Source organism: Aethalodelphis obliquidens, unplaced genomic scaffold, assembly GCF_003676395.1.
Source record: "Aethalodelphis obliquidens isolate GAN/ISIS:26980383/991018 unplaced genomic scaffold, ASM367639v1 scaffold24, whole genome shotgun sequence".
Classification (NCBI taxonomy): Eukaryota; Metazoa; Chordata; class Mammalia; order Artiodactyla; family Delphinidae; genus Aethalodelphis; species Aethalodelphis obliquidens.
This window is the reverse complement of record NW_020837968.1, coordinates 13,910,963-13,932,445: the sequence shown is the minus strand read 5'-3', so window position 1 is coordinate 13,932,445 and position 21,483 is coordinate 13,910,963. Positions and strand designations below refer to the sequence as shown.

Sequence of the window (21,483 nt, the reverse complement as noted above, 5' to 3'; positions counted from 1 at the left end):
GCAAGTGGTTTAAATTAATAATTCCCAAACCCACTGCATGTCAGAATCACCCGGGAAGCTTTTCAGAAAATACGAATTCACAGGCTCCAGCCAAGCGGTTTTGTCTTAAAATTCCGTGTATTTTAAGACAGCTACTCCAGGGATTCGGTAGTCATTTAAGTGTAACACTCACTAGAGACGGTGTCGGAGTACTGTTTTCACAAGGCACCTACAGGAAGAGGTCTTTGTGGCTTTGACACCATTGGCCCCTCTCCCTCTTGCAACTCTCTTCTCACTGTCCTGTTTTTCTTCTTCCCCCTAATAGCCACTCCTACTCAGTCTCCTTTCTTGGTTTCTCTTTGTCTCCCTTTCCTTGAATGTCAGTGTTCACCATGATTCTGTCCTAAGTTCTCTCTAGATGATCTAATCCACAAATATGGCTTCACTTAAGGGCCTTTTACCCAGAATTCCAAAATCTGTATCTAGCTTAGAACTCTCAAACTCTAGATTTCTATACCCAAAAGCCTACTTTGATGTCTCACAGGTATCTCTGAATTATGTCTAAAAAACTCTTCATTCTTGCCTACCCCTCCCTAAATTATTTTACAAATCCCCAAGGTGATCCTGATAATTGGCCATGTTTGGAAAGTACTTCCTTCTAAGAAAAGAGTTCTCTGTCTATATGAAAACAGTGGACTAGACCTAATTTTTTAAAAAATCTAAGTACAATGTGAGAATAACTTTGAAGTTATTTTCTATAGGCTCTTATATAAAAACTTTATCCAAGTGACATATTTGGAAGTCTGCATTCTCTCTCCACTCCCATTTCTTCTACATTAATTTACACACTCACACCCCTTTATTTCTTCCTTGAATCACTGCAGTGTCTTCCTGTCTAATCTTCCTTCCTGCACTGTTACTCCTCTCCAATCCATCTCTCATTGGCTCCAGGTTTTTTAAAAAGCCAAATCTAGTAATGCCACTCACTTCCTCAAAAATCTTTTATGGCTTCCTATTGCCTTTAAGATAAAATGCAAGTTCATTACAATGACATGTGAACCTCTTGATGTTATAGCTTCTTCCTTCTCCAGGATCACCTCTGTTCACTAACCTGTACTCCAGCCATGCTCAACCATTTAAAGTTCCCCCAAAATACCATGTTTTCTCTCACCTTGGCCTCCATTTATTCCATCATTCATTTACTCAACAAATATTTATTGAGCACCTGCTGTATATTAGGCATGGCTCTAGGTACTGAACATTCAACAGTGGACATAAGTCTGTTCCATTGTTGAGCTCATGTTCTTGTGAAGCAATACAGATAATAAGTAAATGAAATTATTTTAGATTGTGGAAAACGCTGTAGAAGAAATCAAGCAGGAAGATGAGCTGGGAAGCGGTGGAGGCAGGGAGGGGTGGGGGGGGAAGAAGATATCCGGTAGATAAAGTGGGGATGTCTTCCCTGAAGAGGTGATGTCTGAGCTGAAAACTGGCTGGAAAGAGGTCAGCCATATCGAGAGCTGGGATTATTAGTAGGAATAATAAGCACGTTGTCTCTGAGAAGAGAAAGGAAAATAACAAACACAGAGGAAGCCAGAGTAGGCGGAAGTAAGGTGAACAAAGAGAGGAGTGTTATAAAGTGAGGTCGGGGAGGCAGGCAGGTGCCACATCATCAAAACCATTTTTTTTTTTTTAATTTTAAGGGTTGAGGGAAAATGAGAGTGCCTATTGAAAGGTACAGAGCTTTTTTGGGGGAGGTGATGAAATGTTCTAAAATTGATTGTGGGCTTAGTTGCTCTGCAGCACGTGGGATATTCCTGGGCCAGAGCTCTAACCCGTGTCCCTTGCATTGGCAGGAGGATTCTTAACCACTGTGCCACCAGGGAAGTCCTCAAAGTCAATTTTGTATCACTCCCCACTGCCCCAGCAATCAATGGCTTTCTGTCCTTCTCCCTGTACCAATTATGATAGAGTAGGAAGGACCCATAGTATGTGCCAGGCATTGTGGGGAATCCAAGGATGTCTGTAAGATAAGGTTTCAGCAAACAAGAATGTGGAGAGCTAGCAGAGTGTGCAGAAGGGAAATCAATTTCAACAAAGAGGTGGAAAGGTGCCGTATACGTAGGATCACCTGGAGGACTTGATAAAATGAGATTATGGATCCCAGCCCTACAGATTCTAATAGGAAGGTAGGGGTAAGGGGACTGGTCCTGTTCTGATGCAGGTACCTTACCTACTCTGGAGGATGGCCATACATAAGACGGAGCCACCTCTGATAGTGGGTTAGGACAGGCACGGATAATGCCTCTATAGCTGTATTAAGCACTCAAGGTTCATATTTAATTTAAGCAACACTCACTTCCTAGCGATAATAGAGATGTCTTTGGGAAATTGAGGTATTTCTGTAATCAGTCCTTGGTCCCTTAAGCTCTAATACCGGCCCCTGGAGTATGCTTGCAGAACACTCGCCGGCACACACGTCACAAGGTTTAAGAGGAGGACAGACAACCCTCTAAAAGGCACGCTTGCACAGCCCAGGCAAACAAAGCCAAGACAAACTGGGGCAATGGCTTTTAGCACTGCCTTTTATAAATAAACCCTTTATTATTCAAGTAGGAAAATCACTTTTGAAAATACATTCTTCTTTTGAAAGAACTGAGGAAACATGAGAAAAACCTCCCCCATCCCCAGTGTAAACATGGCTGTTGGTCTACATGCTTCCAGGACTTTTTTTGTGTTTACATACAGTGCCCCCCAACAGTATGATCTCTGGTGGCCTCGGCCTGCAGTGGCTTGAAGCAGGGTTTCGGTTTCCAGCCAGAGATTGAGGTTGGGTCACAGAACGCCAAATCCTAGCAATTAGACCGGTGGTCAGTGACAAAACCCTGGCCGTTCGGCTTTGCGGAAAAGAATTCCCACAAAGACAGAAAGTAGTGAAACAAGTAAAGTATTTATTAGGAGGAAAAGAGTACAGTACATGTGGATAGACACACGGGAGGACTCTGAGAGAGTCGTGCCCTTGGCGTAGTTTAAATCACTAATGAGGAGCATTTCTTCCGGGTTCCCTTTGGCCAATAATTTTGATTCTCCTGGTTCTGAGTCCATGTTTGGTTTATCTCACGTTCCTCCCATGTGCACACGCATCTCTCAGCCAAGATGGATTCCAGCGAAGAGGCCTATGGGCAGCTTGGCATCACTCCCCTTTTGACCTCCAAGGAGCTCTCTAGTCGGGAAGGTCTCCTCGACTTCGAGAAAGAGAAATAGGTGGTCTCTTATCTTTTACCTGCGCAGGGCCCAGCCTCCTCTCTTGACTGCCCTGCTATTGGTATTTCGGGGTTTCTGTCCACAGGGAACGAACTCCAATTAATCACCCTGGGGGCGGGGCGCCCATCTATCTCCTGCCTCAAGTATACCACCCGTTTGTGCGTTTTGTTTTGGGCTTCCGGTGAACGCCCATCACACTGCAGAAACCGTCTTACCACTTACTTTTCTCGCTTTACGAACTGTCGAAAAATGTCGTGAGTTTCAGCGTCTCTCCCGCTTCAGCGGCTTGAAACTACACGTTGGCCCTCGTGACCCTAGATGCCCGGGGCACGGTCGAAGGTCCCCGGAGCAGCTGCCAGACGGCTGCGGCGGGCGGTGATGACGCACTGTGCTGTGCGCCAAGACGCTGGCTGCGGCGCGGGGGAGGGGCGAAGGCTTCCGCAGCGTCAGGCGTGCGCACACGTTGCACCTTCTCGCCTTGGGCGAGTCGGGGGTGTTTTCGGGTGGCAGGGCAGGCGCACTGATAGACCGGCGGAGCAGAGCAGATGGCGACGCTCTGTCTGACTGTGAATTCGGGAGACCCTCCGCTGGGTAAGGGCCCGGGGCCGCCAACCTGTGTGGGTTGCATCAGCCCGGGAGGGTGCGGGGAGGGGAAAGTCGCCGCGCCCAGTCTTGGCGCAGTGACGGTCACGGTCTGGGAGGTTAGGCCTGCCTCTCACCCCCGAAGTGTACACGGGGTAGGCTCCGCGCCCCTCGCCCTATGTCCCTGGCAGGTGGATTTGCTCCTGAAGACGTTTTTCTGGGGCGGGGAGGTAGGCGCTGTGTGAGCCGGGGCAGGGCCACCCGAGGCTCAGCTTCGGACCTTCTCTCCCGGAGGGATGACTCCCAGCTTACTCTCCTCTCCCTTTTAGAAATGATGTCTACTGGAGACCGAGCACCGGACGTAGAAATAACATTTTTAAAACTTGAAATCCCATTACTTCGCTCCCCCTCTTTTGGCGTTTTCCCCTAAATCCACTTATCTTTACCTCCCTTCCTTCGTCCTCAGAAAAGATCTTCAACCCCCTTGACTTAACTTTTCTTTACGTTTCATTGGGTTCAAAGGGAACGAGGAAGATGGTCGTAGAAGCATTTAAAATTTTAACCGAGGTTGCATTTATATTAATTAAAGGTTGAAGGGTGATTGCTGGAACACCCAAGTACACTGCGGACTGATGGGGTTGGTTTACTACACATCCGATGGAGGTAGTAAACGTCAGAGAAAAGGTCGGACTTGTCATCTTCCTGATACATCTTAAATTCGATTTGGAATTGCATTTTCAACGTGGCCAAGGTTACTATGGATAGATAGCTTAGACTTTCTGCTGTTTTTTTCCATTGCTTTCAGAAATTACACAAAATAATCAGTTTATTGAGCTCATATTTGCTAGTGCATTTCTTAACATATGCATGCAAGTACGTTTCAAATGTTTGAGAGGCCTAGACTTTTAGATACAGTTGCCCACATAGGGCTGATGATTACTCAGTACATTCTCATGACAGGGTGTTTAGTGTCTGTTGGAACAAAAAACACAATTTAATAGCCATTTAAAATACTTTAAAAAATGATCTTTTAGCATATTGGTTCAAGTAATTATGGGCTAACCTCACACAAATCACTGAACTCTGAAAGAACTGGGTTTGATTCTGCAGTTGGAAAGCACTAAACAGTGTGACCTCATGGTTAAGGGCAACGACACTTGCTTCTTGGAGACCAGGTCCATCCTGACTGCCACTCACTAGTTGTGGAACCTTGGCAATTCCTTTTTTGGCATCTCCCACTGTTTCCTTGTTTGAGAAACATGGAATAATATCTCCCACATACAGTTGCTTGCCAGAATCAAATGAGACTGCAGGTCAAGTTCCTGACACACTGTAGATACTCAATAAATAGCTGTCGTTTTTACTGATGTAATTTAGAAAATCACCCTGAATATGATAGATCTGTTTCCTTAGTGAATACTGAGAATCACATCTGCCAGTATACTGGAAGTGGGTCTTAAAGACATTTGTTGTCATTATGAACTATAGTCTAATTATAGAATATATGTTTCTATTTGCTTCTCTCCCTCCTTTTTTTTGTTTTTGATTTAATTGTTCCCAATTGTTTAATTCAAATACATTCTGTTTTTAAATAATCAATATAATTAGATGAAACATTCAGAAAAACAGATTGCATTGTGAGAATTTCCCTTATTTTACATGCATGCACCATTTTTTTTAATGTTAAAATAAGTTCACACTTAAAAAGGTGTAAGAATAGAACAAAGAACATTTTTTCTCCAGTGCCTTTGGAGAGCATACTGCAGGTAATGATGCTTAAACACCCCAGAATACTCCAGTATACATCTCTCTTAAGTAAGAAAACTATATGACTTCACAGGACCATTAAAATCAGGAAATACACATTGATACAATTCATCCATCTTCGTAGTGCAAGGATCAAAATCTAGGATCATACCTTGCACCTACTCATCACGTCTCCCCAGTTTCTTTCAATCTGGGATGGTTTTTTTAGTCTTTCATAGGTTTAACCTCTCTGGAGATTACAGGCCGCTTACTTAAAGAATGTCCCCTGATCAGGTGTTTCATGGTCCCTCATGACTAGATTCAGGCTACAGATCTTTGGCAGAAATAGCATAGAAACAATTCGTTGTTCTTCATTGCAGCCCAATAATTGGTACCTGAATTTTTCCCATTACTGATGATCTAATCTTGAGTACTTAAGATGGTGTCTGACAGCTTTCCCCACTGCAGAGTTTTCCGTTTTGCAGTTAACAGGCATTTTGTGTGGAGATGCTCTGGTACCATGTAAACATTTCACTCCCCCATCAAACCTTTACCCACTGGATTCAGCATCCGTTGGTGCTTCCTGCCCAACTTGATTATGATTAAGATGATGCCGGATGGTGACCTTCCATTCTGCCGTTCTTTCCACATGTATTAGTTGGCATTTTTTTGTGAGAAGATCTTTTTCTCGTTTTAAAAAAATTCATAGCAAAATATACTTAATAGGTTATACTCCGAATTATTTTTCATTTTCTGTTTTTAAAGTTAAAAATTTTTATTTTTAAAATTAGTTTTATTGAGTTACAAGTTGCATATAATAAAGTTTGCCAGTTTTAAGTTGTAAATTGATTGACAGATGTGTACAGTGTGTAACCACCAAAATAATGAAATAAAATACTTCCCTCACTTCAGAAAGTTCCCTCATGCCCCTTTGCAGGCAGTCCCCTTCCCCCATCTCTGGCCCTTGATAGTCACTGATCTGCTTTCTGTCACTATTTTTTTCTGCTTTTCCTAGAACTTCATATACATTGAGTCATATGAAACTATTCTTTTGTACATAGGATAGTTCTTTGAGATTCATCTATCTTGTTGCCTGTAATAGGAATTCAGTTTCAAAATTTGCTGTATAAGATTCTTTGGTGTCGGTATTCTAAAACTTAGATTATTTACTTTAGTGGTTAAATTGGCTCTATTTGCCAGTGGGAGCCCCTCCAGGCTGACCTCTGTGTCCTTTTGGCATATCTCTTATCATTCTTTGAGTACTTCTTGCTTTCTAGCACAGTGAAATTTTCCAGGTTTATCTTGTACCTTCCCTACCACAGCCCTGTCTCCAGTGGAGCGTGGTATTTAGAAACCAGTATCTGGTTACCAGTTGTCCATCTTAGATAAATTAAGGACGACGGATTAATGAATATTTAGTAAACTTTATGATGTGTTGAGAGGCACGTATCACTGTTTTAGAATATGAGTTCTGGACTGCCGTAGACCTGCGTTCAAATCCTGACTGCCACATATTAATCAAGGACTTTGGGCTAGTTATTTAACCCCTCCAAGCCTCAGTTTTCTCTTCTATAAAACAGAGATAAAGGTGCCTACCTCTTAAGGTTACTACAGAGATTAAAAATGATAATGCATGTAAGGCATTTAGCACAGTCCCCACCACATAGTAATCACTCTAATACTATCAACAATAGCTTTTATACAAGGAACTATTCTAATTTCTTCTTTTCTCCCGAGAGAGGGAAAGATTAATTTCAGTGTCCCTAACTGGACACTGAGTATATTCAAAAGCAGTTGGATTATGCCAGGGAATGGTTTCTGGTTTGTTACTTCTCCAAGACCAGAAGGCCATACTTTGCGTCTACAGACTCTAGGGAAAAATGTTTACTCCTTGCAGGTCTTAATACTGGTTTGTTGACTCATTCTCATTGCTTTATGATTCAGGTTTTAAATACCACATTGTTTATAAAGAGAAATCTTTTCATCTCATTTTTAGGAGCTTTGTTGGCAGTAGAACATGTGAAAGACAACGTCAGCATTTCTGTTGAAGAAGGGAAAGAGAATATTCTTCATGTATCTGAGTAAGTGCTTTTATATCTGGTTTTCAGTACTGAACAGCATTTTAAAAATATTTAGGATTAAATGTTATGCTTGTTTCACTTGCTAACTGGTAAACGGTCCCTAAAAAGAAATACACTTTCTTCCTCATTCTAAAAGAACTATATCCAGAGACATATCTGTCAGCACACTATCTGATCATATATCTAATCTGTCAGAAAGAAACTAGAGATGTACAGAAGGATTTATATATATGGGTTTTTAATTCTGTTGTAATGTATTCTGGTGGAAAATTGGAAGTTTTTAAAATCAGTAATAATAGGAAATAAATTTCGTAAGTCCACAGCATAGAATATTAGGCATCTGTGAAAAAAAGGCTTATGAAGAATTTTTAATGGTGGATATGTTCATAATCTAATGTTAGTAAAAAAGCAAGACATAAATGTAAAATTACATCTACAAAAAAAAATGAGAAGTATACAGCACTTTTAATATTATTTCTTTCTGAGTTTTGGAATTGTGGGGTTGTTTTTTTCTTTTTGCTTCTCTGTGTTTTCAAAATTTTCTGTAATGAGCATATACTGTATGTTCTTGATTAAGAAGGATTATTTGCATCCCAGGATATAGGGAAGATTGCGTGCCCTCGGACTTATCTCTTTCTTTTGGAGCCCACTGAAAAGAATTTAAAAGAACTGGGAAGGGAAACATTCTCTTGTTTAACGAAACTAAGGAATAAACACAACATGGTTTCAGGTCCTTTTAAGAATATTTTGCCAGATGGTGGGATTTGGACCACATTGAAAGAGGGTTTCAAGGGTATTCTCAAGCAGGATGCGGAATTCTGAAATGGTTTAAATGGTCTATAATAAACTGACAGAAGGACTTGTATTGGGGAAGGGCAACGTATGCAACGTATACAACGTATGTATGATTGCTCTTCATGTACAATTTTTACTTTTCCGTGGAATTATTGTTGTTTGCTTTGTTCTCTTCTGAAGCCTTTCTGATTCCTATCTTTTCTGCGTGACTTCAGGAAGTTTGCGGACTTCTTCCCTTAGGATTCAGTATTTAGAAATTTCACAATAATATGCTTTAGTCTGGATCTATTTTTCATCTGTTCTTCTGGGTGCTTGATTGCTCCCTTTAATGTGGAAACTTAGAAATCCTCTTTTGGGGAATTAGAAAATATTTTCTGTGATAACTTTCCATTTTCTGTTCTTTATGTGGGTGCTGGGATTTGTCCTCTTATTTTCTTAAAGTGTCACCTTCACTTTCCTTTTTTTTTTCATTTTTCCTCACTTTCTGGAGAGTTCTTCAACTTTTTTTATTCTGTTTTTCTATTGAGTTTTTGTTTTTGCTGTTACATTTTTTGTATCTGAGCTTTCTGTTATTTATTATCTAGATATAGTATCCTGTTATTATTTTACGATTGCACTGTGTTTTGTTTTGTTTTTTCTTTTTTGCGGTACGTGGGCCTCTCAGTGTTGTGGCCTCTCCCGTTGCGGAGCACAGGCTCCGGACGTGCAGGCTCAGCGGCCATGGCTCACGGGCCCAGCCGCTCCGCGGCATGTGGGATCTTCCCGGACAGGGGCACGAACCCGTGTCCCCTGCATCGGCAGGCGGACTCTCAACCACTCCGCCACTAGGGAAGCCCTGCACTGTATTTTTTCATTGCTCAGAGTAAATTTATTCACTTACTTTTAAAGTTTTCTATTCCTTGATTTGTTCAGTTTACATCTGTGTGTTTGTTTTGGTTGCTACCTTTTAAGTTAAAGGCTTTCTTCAGATATTTGGTAACTTCTTATGGTTTTCTTAGATGTTGACTGGGAGAGTAAAGCTATTTACAAGTTCTGAACTCCAAGGTGAGCCTGTCAGTGCTGAGCTTTACTCTGGGGCGATCTGACTGAGCTGCTCATTTGAAGGAACTTCTGGTGTTAGCATCCTTGGTTCTTTTCTTCCTGGGTGGATCAGATTATCTATCCAGAGATGACTTTCAGTCTCCTGTTCGGAAGGTGAAGGAGAGCTGGTGCCAGAATATTTTGGGAGCTGAGGGTGGGAAGAAAGCTGAGGATCTCAGCATCCAGTATACGTGTATTCTTTTATTCTCTTTGTTACGTCTATAGCCCAACTTGCACCTGTGCCAGATTTCCCCCATTTGAGAGACCCTCTGTTTTAGTCTTTAGAGAATAAGGCTCCGGTTTTTGCCAGGATTGGGTAAGGGGAGTAGCCAAGCTCTGCAGCATAGGGTTTGGAGCTATCTGTGTTTCTGACTGATTTTTAAGTAGACTTTCAACCAAGCCTCCTTATTTTAGTCCCAATTCACTCTCACTTCCAAGGATACCTGGTTTCATTGATTCGTAAGTCTTTAGAGGATTCTAAAATTTAAATTGGGTTGGTTTTCAGCTTTGTCCACTGTCCAGTTAAGATTCAGTTCTTTCAGGCCTATTAACTCCATCTGCTTTCTAGCTTCTGAAATTTTACTGCTATTGTCTCTTCTCCTTAGTCTCTTTCCTTATAGGATCAGTTTTGATGAGGTTTGATCTGCCATGTTTACCAGCTTCTTTACGATGGTATATCCTTGGCTTCATTGCCTTGATTTATTTTAAATCACTTTATTCTCGATATCCCAATTTTCCTATTTTCACCACTGAATAGACATGTAGAAACCAATAGTTTTAGAAAGATAAAACATCATGTAGGTAGTCTACTCTGAAGTGAATTATTGGATTTAGCTGAACATCTCAAAACAAATTAGAATTTGATAGAACAGAGTAAAGAACAAATTAGATCTATTTTTTTTACTATACTAGAAAATACATGGCATATATTTGTATCTTTTATAAGATTTCTATTTTTACATTTTTCATAAGTCTCATGACTTACTGATTTGCTAGAGCCACAGTAATATTTTATCTCATACTTATATATTCTAGAAATGTGGTATTCACGGATATAAATTCCATACTTCGCTACTTGGCTAGAATTGCAACTACAGCTGGGCTGTATGGCTCTAACCTGTTGGAACATACTGAGGTAAGGAATGAACGTTTCCTTGGGTGTGTTTTATTTTGTTTTGATTTAGGCTTTGGCTCTTTTGCGAACTTCATTTTATTGTTGGCTTATGGACTATTACTCTGTTTAAGGATATTAACAGAGTGTTAATCAGAGACCAAGTTAAGGAATTCTCATCTGTTTTTATTTTCAGAAAAAAAGTCTTAGCTCCTAAGTTTGCACTTTCAAACCCATACCAGCTGTTGGGTCATTTAGTGCTGTCTTCCTCTTCCTGGATTCCTAGAATTTCATAGCTGGATGTGACTGCAAAGGTCATCTTATGCTCTTATGCAGCTTTCTTACCTGGCAGATGAGGCAGCAGTTCTTGAAAAGTTACAAGGGCCCAGGGTCACACACATTTTCCTTTTTAAGTATATACCTTATTAGCTATAGCAGTAGTAGATTAACTTTCAATACGGCACGGTAGATGCCTTTTTTTTCCCTGTTTGTATTCAGCTCTAACTTTCCTAAATCTTACAAAATTCAGAATACAAAGAATAGTTTCCAAGTATTTACTTTTAAATTCCGCAAGTGGATGAATCTGTTTGGCTGGGTGCTGTCTGTTGCATTCGGTCAGGCTCGTTACTCCTTCCTGCTTCCAGTTCTCATATTTTCCTTTTTCTTCCCTGAAGTGCCTCTTCACGCCCCTGCAAAAAAAAAAAAAAGAAGAAAACAGAGAAAAATAACCATATGTGTTTAAGTGCCAGTTTAGATCCCAGGCAGTTACAGTTAAATCCACGTAGTGGTAAATTCTGTAATTGAGATGAGACAGGCATGGTTCTAACTGAGGTTGTTTGTTTGCTTGGTTGTTTAACTCTAAACCCTGGGATGCATTTCTTTTCACAGATTGATCACTGGTTGGAGTTTAGTGCTACAAAATTGTCTTCATGTGATTTGTTTACTTCTGCAATCAACGAACTCAGTCATTGCCTATCTCTGAGAACATACTTAGTTGGAAACTCCTTGAGCTTAGCAGATTTATGTGTTTGGGCCACCCTGAAAGGTATCAGTAATTCTTCTTGAAGAATTTCTATTTTAATTATTTAATATTTTGCTGGATAAGAAGTACATATATTTCTACGTATATGAGCATCTATCTACCTCATGGCAGTCACTTAGGACTTTCTCACAAAGGAACGACCTCCCTGGCTATTTTATTCCTCTGTGGTTACAGGAATTCCCCATCCTCTGCTGTCCCTGGAGGTTGGCCCCATCTTGCCACTGCAGCTCCTCTCTTGCCTTTGGAGCTGGCCTTGTTCCTCATCCCATTTATGTCAGCACCTTTCCTGTCTCAGCCATTACTTAACTCCAGTTACTGTTGTTTCTGATTGTTCAGTATGTGTGTGGGGGGCGGGGTGAGCTGGAGTTGTTTCTCTGCGAGGTCACTTTTTCCATCTTCTATGAGTAGTCAGAATATGGGATTGATGAGAGACACAAAGGGGGCTTGAATTTTGTTAGTTTATTTAAAAAACAAAACCCTGCAGCAAATATGCCAAAATGTTTTATCATTCTTTAAATCTGGGTTATGTGAGCGTTTTTAAAATTTCTTTAATATACTCTGTACCTTTTTTTTGGGCCACGCCCCGCGGCTTGCAGGATCTTAGTTCCCTGACCAGGGATACTGAACCTGCGCCCTCGGCCGTGAAAACATGGAGTCCTAAGCACTGGGCCACCAGAGAACTCCCTCTCTGTACTTTTTTTTGTGGCTTAACCTTTTCTCCAAATTAAATTAAATTGTTATAATAATAACCAATGTAAAATGAAGGACTTTCCTAGCTAGAACTTTTCATCTGTAGGTTTATGACATTTTGGTCTTTTGATTTTTGAGTTAATGTTCATAAAAGGAAGATAATATCTTATGGAGGTAGCTTTGTGATGCTAAAGAATTACGTAAACTTTCCTTCAGTACCATTTTTGATATTACAACTGAAGAAAAGAGCTACTTCTTGATCTTGATTTTTATTTTGTTCTCTAGTGGATCCACTTAAAGCTTTTCCTCAATTATGAAATGTAGCATTGGCCTTGTAGTGGGTGTGTGGCAGCGGTGAGGGCAGGATTTAGGATTCACTCTAGTGAACTGAAATGAAAAAATACTTTAAATTAATTTTTGTGAATTCTTAAAATATGTTGAAGTATTAGAAATCACTTCCATGTGTACCCAGATTTTTAAAATTGCATTATAGAAGCACAGCTTTAAGCCATCTCATTTACTTAAATTAACCACGACTGGAACTTTGCTTTTGAATTTGCAGATATGTTGAATGGTTTTAAAATTATGTTTGCTAATAGGAAATGCTGCATGGCAGGAACAGTTGGAACAGAACAAAGCTCCAGTTCATGTAAAACGCTGGTTTGGTTTTCTTGAAGCCCAGCAGGCCTTCCAGTCAGTAGGTACCAAGTGGAATGTTTCAACAAGCAAAGCTAAAGTGGTAAGCCTTTAAAATTTTTTTTAATGCTCACATCTTGTCTGCCTGAGATCTTAGATCTGAAAAGAAAATTATGTTCATAGTTTGGTTGTTTTTTTTTTTTTCCCTGATCAATTAAAAAGGATCTTCTTGGAAGAATTTGTCATTGTTGAGTCTTGGCTTGCCTTTAACTGCTTGCCTACGTTAAGCCTTAATCTTCATAATTATATTTCTAGATGATTATGATCATCTAGTGTGCGTCCCTTAGGAAATCCAAAGTCCAAGTAACTAAAATTATTTTATAACTATACCATCTTTTCTTCCTCCCAGATTTTCTATTCTCTGGGTTTTGAACCATTGTGACCTTTGAGTCCTGGGGTTCTGTAGAGCCTTTTTGTTGATTCTGTAGGAAGATGTGACACTGAATACCGTAGAAAAAGGCCTTCCCCCCAGTTAGCGTCGCTCTACTTTGATCTGTTTACATATTACAGAGAATATGTTTACATATTTACATATTACAAATTTTACTCCGATGCAGTACAATTTGAAAACTGTTGTCTGCTTGGGTAAAGACACCACAGTCACCTCAGTTGTTCTGAGAAAGTATTCACCACTTTCACCTCTAACTGGTCAACAAGTTCCATTATTATTTCTTGTATCTATAGATTTGTTTTCTCTCTCCACTGCTGTTGATTTTTATTGAGACCTCATTACCCCCAGTTTGTTTTAAGACCATAATCTCATCACTGAACTTCCTTTTTTTTTTGGTCTCTTCTTTTTTCTCGTTGAGACTTTGCACTGTACTGGGTATAGTTTTAGAAAATACAGATAAGTAATTCCATACCCCTGAGGATTCCCCATTGCCAGAAACATAAAAGTCAACCTTATAAAGGCCTTCATGTTTTGGACTTAATCGACTGTCAGCGTCTTGCCTACCCACTCAACATGCATTCCTAACATTGCACTGCTTTTCCCTGACTTTGAGTCTTACCTGTGCTGTTATTCCTTTTCTTAGAATGACTGCCCTGGTATACTCTCCATCTGATACATTTGCATTTATTTTTCAAGGTGCAGCTTGGTTCTTGCCTCCTTTTAAGCATTTTCCTGATGATCCTAAATGCTGTTGGTTAACTTCAGCTGATTTTGAATCTTCAAGTGCAGGGACAGTATTCTAGCCAGTTTTTTCTCATAACCATGCTTGGTGCATAGTGGGTACTGAGTAAGTATTTGTTGAATGAATTTATTTTTTAAGCATTTAACCATGTAACTATTTTTGTTGTTGTTGTTGTTCTGCTTTTCAGGTACCTGAGAAAAAGCAAGATGTTGGGAAATTTGTTGAGCTTCCAGGTGCTGAGATGGGAAAGGTTACTGTCAGATTTCCTCCAGAGGCTAGTGGGTAAGAAAATATAACTTATAATTGGATACATTTAGTGGAAAAGTTTTAAGACAGTTATCAAATACTTTAAAAATCAATAGGTTGATATACAGAAGGAAATAAGTAAGATTTTAATTGTGGGAGTTAAAATTCTAAACATCTTAATAGTTTTAAAATTATTGATAGTTAATTTATAAAAAGCTTGTAGTTTTTGCTTATTAAAGCAATAGGAAAAATAACATTTTAATTTTATTCCAGGCAGAATTTTAATTGTAAATAGAAAAACATCCATTAATAGAAAGGCTTAAGTTTTATTTACATTTTGAGATTTTGGGGGTATCTTTTAATAAGGGTTTGTATTTGTACCCTGAGCAATCCTTTCAGTTAGCAGAAGAAGTTATGGTAGACGTATTTTAAGTTATTTTTTTTCCCAGATAAAGTAAGTGGAGTCCTGAAAAGCCCATTCCTATTCATTTGTTTCCACTATTAGTAGGTTTCAAAACCCTTTTCACTCTTGGCAGCCATAGAAAATAATAATATATGACTAGCTTGTTAGGGAAAAGGACTGCTCTGGCTGGAGCCACCGGCATGGGTCTGCCTGGGTCCTTGCCCAGCATTCCCCAAGGCTGAGGGCAGTCTCTGCCTTTGCACATGTCAGTCTCTGTGACTCATGCTGGACGAACTTTGTAAAAGAACCCTTCCAGTGATGCTAATATAATAAAATGCCTTTTGTTAAAGCAGTTAGCCTCAGGAACTTAGCCATTGGGAAAGTATTGTGTCATATTTTACACATGAGATGTTTTTTTTCCCCCAAATTTTGTTTAATTTCAGATTTTGTATTCTATAGCCAAATTCTTACCCATCTGTGATAAATGGAGTATGTAGACAGTAGGAAGTGGCAGATAAGGAAACAATTTTATTTTAGCCGTTCTTAATATAGTTCTTCACAAGCTATTTTATAAGTGCCATTAACAGCAAGCCAGTTTTAGAATTCCACATTTTCTCTCTGCTTTTCTAAGTTTGCCGATTTAGGTGGTGAAATAAAGGACAGGTAGAAGGAGATGAAGGGGAAATAACGGTTCTGGGAAATACACAGACTGAATCATTAAATGATTGATTGATAGCTAAGTGGAGTCAGTCATAAATAATACTTATTTTACATAGTTTAATTCCCTCAGATATCCTGGGTCCCTACCACCCAATATTCTGCTCTTGTGTTCTTGGTGTGAGAGGTCATGGTTGTTCTGTTGGGTAGTGACTTTAATGGTTTGATAAAAGCTAGTTTTTTAGCCATGGCTGTTTATAGCTATGCCATTTGAACATTTGTCCCTTTTGAATCTTTTTATATTTTCTGTCACTCTCACTTCTTGGAATAGTGAGCTCCTCATATTTATTATTTACTGTATAAAATATGTTTATTTGTTGTGAGTTATGTCATTTCAGTCCAACAGTTGAATACAGCTTTGGAATTTGGAATATAAGTCAGTGTTCAGGTTTAAAAACAAACATAATTTTGATCATATCTCCTTATACTGCAAAACAAGTCTTCTATAATTGGTTTTTTAATCATTTTTTTTTCCTGTGTCTTTCATGAAGGCCAGAAGGCTTGAATTTTGCCTTTTATTCGTATTCATAGCTAACACATAGATAGCACCTGTTATGTGCAGGTACTTACCAAGCACTTTACGTGTAGTAACTTGTTTAATCCTGTCAGCCCTGTGAAGAAGGCACTGTTATTATCTCGTTTTCCAAATGGTTTCAGAAACTGATTCATACAACGTTTTAGCAACTTGCCAAATCCAAACCTACGCTGTCTGGCTCTAGAATCCATATGACTGAAAATTATGTGCCTATGTCTGTTTTGTGTGGGAAAAGCCCAATATAGCATCAGTACTAACTAATGCAGCATGGAACATATTTTTCTTTAGCTCTCCTGATGTAGTTGTCTCTTGAGCCAGTTATTTTACTTATCTTGTGAATATTTTATAGTCCTGTTAGCTTTTCTGAGGGTTAGAACTGTTAGAATTGCACACATTATTTTAGATTCAGAGATAGTATCTTTAAGTGTAATAGTTTGATTTCATCACACCTCTTAAGGGTAATTCCTATATGTAAAGCACATTAACTGTCAATTAGTAGGTAGTCAGTGATTATTAGTCTTCTTTTTTCTCTTCTTAACATGTTATTGGGTGTAACACTTTCAGTGAAAAGCGCACAAAGTATTTCTGTTTCGTTTTCAGAACTCACAGTCCTTTGTTTTACTTTTAATAAACCTTAAATTTTAGAGTAGTTTTAGATTTATAGGAATATTGCAGGAAAAAAAAGAAACCCCAAAAGTTACCTTGTACCTGTACCCAGTTTTCCCTAATGTTAACTAACATCTTACATTACTATGGTACCTTTGTCACAATTAATGAACCAATATTGATATACCTAAACTCCATACTTTTTTGGATTTCATTAGTTCTTCCCTAATGTCCTTTTTCTTTTCCAGGATCTCATCTGGGATGCTACTTATGGTGCTTTATTTTATGCAGAAAGTTTTGAATAACCCTAAATGCATTGCATTGTACTTGTCTGCATTAACCTATGCATATAAACTCTTTAAAATTGAATCATTGACCTAGAATGCTGTGTGACTATCTAAAGAAATAGACTGATTTTAGAAATGATATAAAGCCATATCATTGTACTTTTCCCTCCCGGAGCTCTTGATATCAACTGAGATCAGAGGTGTGCATGAAACCAGGTGACTGTAGAGCAGTGCAACTGTGGCTGCTGTTATTGATGAAAAGTGTATTTTCAACAATAGTGGTTCAGGATATTGCTTTTTACCCACTTCATTGATAGAGCAGGATGTTGATATGTAATAATATTAACAGTGCCTCTGATTTATTTTATTCTATGTAATGGTCAGCTGCCCATAGAACAGAATAGTGTTTTCATAGGTTGTGATCTGTGGAATATTGGTACTGGATGAGACCTTCAAGATCATTTAGTTAAAATCTTTTCATTTTGGCTTCTGAGAAAACTAAAGCCTAGAGAAGTAAAGTGCTTTCTTGTGGCTTTCTAATTCTCATGTGCTCTTTTATTTGTCGCAGTCACAGTGGCATCCTCAGAGGTGCTTCTGTCTTGTTTGCAATGGATGGGCTGCCAGTTCTCAGTAGCATCTGGTCTTAGTAAAGATCCGCTATTGTGTAGCATTGCAAACAGTTTTGGAAGCAGTTTTCCTCTAACTAAATTACCTTTCATTCCTCAGTTAAAAAAAAAAAAAAAAAAAAAAGGAAAATAGAGATTAGCCTTAAGGTTGTAATGTTTGTAAATAACTTATTCCTTTGTGAGAGTTTACATATGAAATTGTTTCTTATGATTATTTTATAAATGTTGTAGTCTTTTTTTCTTCCTCAGGGGCAGATTTTCTATTACAGTACTTCTTGTTAGCAAATAAAATAAGACTTGGAATACCAACTAGAAGGATTTCTGTTTAGTTCTCATCTCCTCGAAAAGGTTAAGTTTAAGTATTTAGTTAAAACATGTTAATGAGTTTCTTTGTAAAATGTTTTTGTTTTAGTTACTTACACATTGGGCATGCGAAAGCTGCTCTTCTGAACCAGCACTACCAGGTTAACTTTAAAGGGAAACTGATCATGAGATTTGATGACACAAATCCTGAAAAAGAAAAGGAAGATTTTGAGAAGGTAATTAAAGGTGTAGTGATGACCCTTTGTCAGTAAAGTTGATTAAAATTAGAGGGTGACCTGGTACCTTCATGGTATGAAAATTTAAGTTTGTTCTCATAGCTGCTTCTTTTGCTCATCTATATATTCTTTGCCTGAGACCTAAGCCAAGAATTGTTGAGCTCCCATACCAAAAAACGTCAATTTATTTTTTTCCTCCTCAAGCTGTTGTAGAATTTACTTAAGTGTTACATTTTCCTGCAAGTATCACTTTCTTAAATGAATTGGTCACTAGAGGCAGGTTTCCTTTTTGTCATATAATTTTATGAATGAAACGAACACTAAGTAGGTATTGGAAAATGTGAAGGTTTCCTAGCCTCTTATATCATCTGTTTAGAAGCACTGTAATATATTCAAAGAGAGGGCAAATAATTGTCAGCATGACCAATAATAATCAGCTTTTCCAGAATAAATGGAAAGCACCATGAGATCAGCTTTCTCAGCTGAAAATTTGGAGGCTAGTATAATGAATATCTCTCTCTTTTGTTTGTTTGTTTTTTTTTTTCTTTTCTGATCTAATATCATACAGCTTCCACAGCCATTTCCAGGCTCTGTAAGACTGATGGTGTATTATTACATTTGCCCAAATGCAGTGTCAAGGATTGAAAATACACAAGAAAATGCGAAAGATAAACTGATGGTTATTTTGGATTCTTACTGCAGGTTATCTTGGAAGATGTTGCAATGTTGCATATCAAACCAGATCAATTTACTTACACCTCGGATCATTTTGAAACTATAATGAAATATGCAGAGAAGCTAATTCGTGAAGGGAAGGCTTATGTGGATGATACTCCTGCTGAGCAGATGAAAGCAGAACGTGAGCAGAGGATAGAATCCAAACATAGAAAAAACTGTAAGGCACATCTAGTGTTTTATATTTTAATCGATATTCTTCTTGTATTCTGCTTCTTCAGTAGAAAATGATTTCTGTGTAAGATGATGGTTTGAAACATGTTTGGAAATACGTTTCATATGTTAATTCATCTCTTAGAAATCTTTTCTCTTTCTCTATCATCTTTACGTTGTTATTACTTTGTTAGCATGTGTGTGCCCTCAGCATCTCACTTGTTACCTGTAGTCTTTTGCACTGCATTCATTCCATGTAATTCCTTCTGCAGCTTTTTGTAGTTCTCTCAATTTAAATACTTAGCCTTTCTAATTAGAATGTTTGATGATAATGTTAGCCATACCCACATCTTCCTGTCAGCGTGTGAGTAAATGTGAATATAATATGTAAGCTTGATGCTACCCTATGTCTGAAATATCACTTAACAAAAAAGTATATCTTTGTTATTACTTGTTCTGAGCTTCTGAATCTGGCTGTTTTTATTCTGTAATTATGTTCCAGAACTTCCACACTACTATACTTAAATGTTTTTTTTTTAAGTTTTTTTAATCTTATTATCCAGCCTTTTTTTAGTATACATATATATTTTTTAAATTAATTAACTTATTTTTGGCTGTGTTGGGTCTTCATTGCTGCACACGGGATTTCTCTAGTTGTGGCGAGTGGGGGCTACTCTTCGTTGTGGTTCACGTGCTTCTCATTGTGGTGGTTTCTCTTGTTGCGGAGCACGGGCTCTAGGCACACGGCTTCAGTAGTTGTGGCTCGTGAGCTCTAGAGTGCAGGCTCAGTAGCTGTGTCACATAGGCTGAGTTGCTCCGTGGCATGTGGGATCTTCCTGGACCAGGGATCGAACCCGTGTCTCCTGCACTGGCAGGCAGATTCCTAACCACTGCTCCACCAGGGAAGCCCTATACTTAAATCTTGAGTGTCACATTTGGGAAGTGTAGTAAATTCAAAGTGTTATGGAAGTCTGTCTTCTTTTTTGGTTTTTTTACCCCCTTTTAAATGTTTCTCTACATTTTCAGAGATAGTTAACAATTGGACTTTTAGACCTAACCTGATTCTTTGAGAACAGGTAAAGTGTCCATTGTATCTTCAGTAGATTCCACAGAGAATCATTGTTTAACAGTTCTTTCTTACTCCTATGGAGCAGGTACCTACCTGAGATAGGTAGGACCGTAGTCAGTGGGGATATAGAGTTTTTTCCCTGGGATAAACTTGTATCACTGTTTCTATCATCTCTCATTTTTGGGGATCCAAAAGTATCCTGCTTTCTGCTGGAATGACTGAAGGTGCTTTTGGGGAGCCGAGGGGCTCAGGCTCTCAGCCAGAGATGTGTTCTTTAGATGGGCATGTGCTGCAGTATCAATGCCTGGGCCGGGTCAAACCGGTCTGTCCCATGGGTGTGAGGTGGCAAAGGAACAGAACGCTTCTGCTTCCAACACCCAGTGTTAAATTGGAGGGGGCGACTGACCGGCCAGTTGTGCCATGATGGGAACATGGAAAACACTGGCTGAGAGAAGCCTTCAGGCCTTAGACATCATCTCTTACCCTTCATCAGTGCTACATCAGTGGAATGTATTGACTTCTAAAACATAGAGAGAGTACGTTTCCTAAGTGTTTTGTGGAATTTCTTCATTAAAAAAAACAATGCATTTACTCTTGGTATCAGATATTGGAACTATTACGTTACTTTTAAACTAGTGGAATGTGCTTGTAAAATCAGAATGTGAAAATTTCTGTCAAATTATAAGGCTGTTAAAATAATTTGAATTCAGCCAGATTAGTAATACATTAGATAAAATATAGTATAACTATCATTTTATAGCTGTTGAGAAGAATCTACAAATGTGGGAAGAAATGAAAAAAGGAAGCCAGTTTGGTCAGTCCTGCTGTTTGCGAGCAAAAATTGACATGAGTAGTAACAATGGGTGCATGAGGGACCCAACGCTTTATCGCTGCAAAATTCAGCCACACCCAAGAACTGGAAATAAATACAAGTAGGTGTATTTCATTCATTATGCTCGGTAGCTTACTATGCTTTTGCTTGATGCTTCTGTGAACATGGAGTAGGGAGTAGCTGCAGAATAGTCAAGAGATCTGGATCTTTGTTCATTCGTGGCCTTCGGTAAAGCATGTAGCCTCTTATTACTTACCTATCAATTAATGTTATACTAGGTTATGTCTAAGATCATTTCCATCTATAAAAGTCCTTGAGTCTGCCTAAAGTTGCATTTTATGTATTGATCAGGTATGCTGTGGTGTGTTTCTTTAGATGAAGATACTTCTTTTCCTATTATAAACTTTGATTCTGCTAGACATAAGTTTATTCATAAACATGATAGAAGATTTAAAGAAATATGAACAAGAAAGTATCGTGTTTTTTCTAATCTTGGTTAGTTTTCTGTGTGGTTTTCAGGTTAATAGATGTTTTGT

General features: G+C 38.7%; 1 protein-coding gene and 1 long non-coding RNA gene across 4 annotated transcripts in view; one reads left to right on the top strand and one right to left on the bottom strand.

Moving 5' to 3' along the window:
• Positions 1 to 2,910: 2,910 nt before the first annotated feature.
• LOC113628523 (uncharacterized) lies at positions 2,911 to 3,617 on the bottom strand. Its single transcript, XR_003436132.1, has 2 exons — positions 3,466 to 3,617; positions 2,911 to 3,224 (listed from the first exon to the last, which is right to left on the bottom strand). It is a non-coding gene; the product is annotated as an uncharacterized LOC113628523 (long non-coding RNA).
• A 63-nt stretch (positions 3,618 to 3,680) lies between these two features.
• EPRS1 (glutamyl-prolyl-tRNA synthetase 1) overlaps positions 3,681 to 21,483 on the top strand; it is a 68,400-nt gene continuing 50,597 nt past the window's right edge. For 2 of the 3 annotated variants that reach the window (XM_027122217.1, XM_027122219.1), the window contains exons 1-9: positions 4,468 to 4,576; positions 7,568 to 7,652; positions 10,563 to 10,662; positions 11,527 to 11,683; positions 12,970 to 13,109; positions 14,387 to 14,481; positions 18,032 to 18,158; positions 18,861 to 19,053; positions 20,876 to 21,047. In XM_027122217.1, coding sequence (XP_026978018.1) covers positions 4,483 to 4,576; positions 7,568 to 7,652; positions 10,563 to 10,662; positions 11,527 to 11,683; positions 12,970 to 13,109; positions 14,387 to 14,481; positions 18,032 to 18,158; positions 18,861 to 19,053; positions 20,876 to 21,047 — 1,163 coding nt within the window. In that variant the 5' untranslated portion in view covers positions 4,468 to 4,482. Of the gene's footprint in view, positions 3,835 to 4,467; positions 4,577 to 7,567; positions 7,653 to 10,562; positions 10,663 to 11,526; positions 11,684 to 12,969; positions 13,110 to 14,386; positions 14,482 to 18,031; positions 18,159 to 18,860; positions 19,054 to 20,875; positions 21,048 to 21,483 lie in introns of those variants that run through there. The other variant, XM_027122218.1, reaches the window with a different exon arrangement.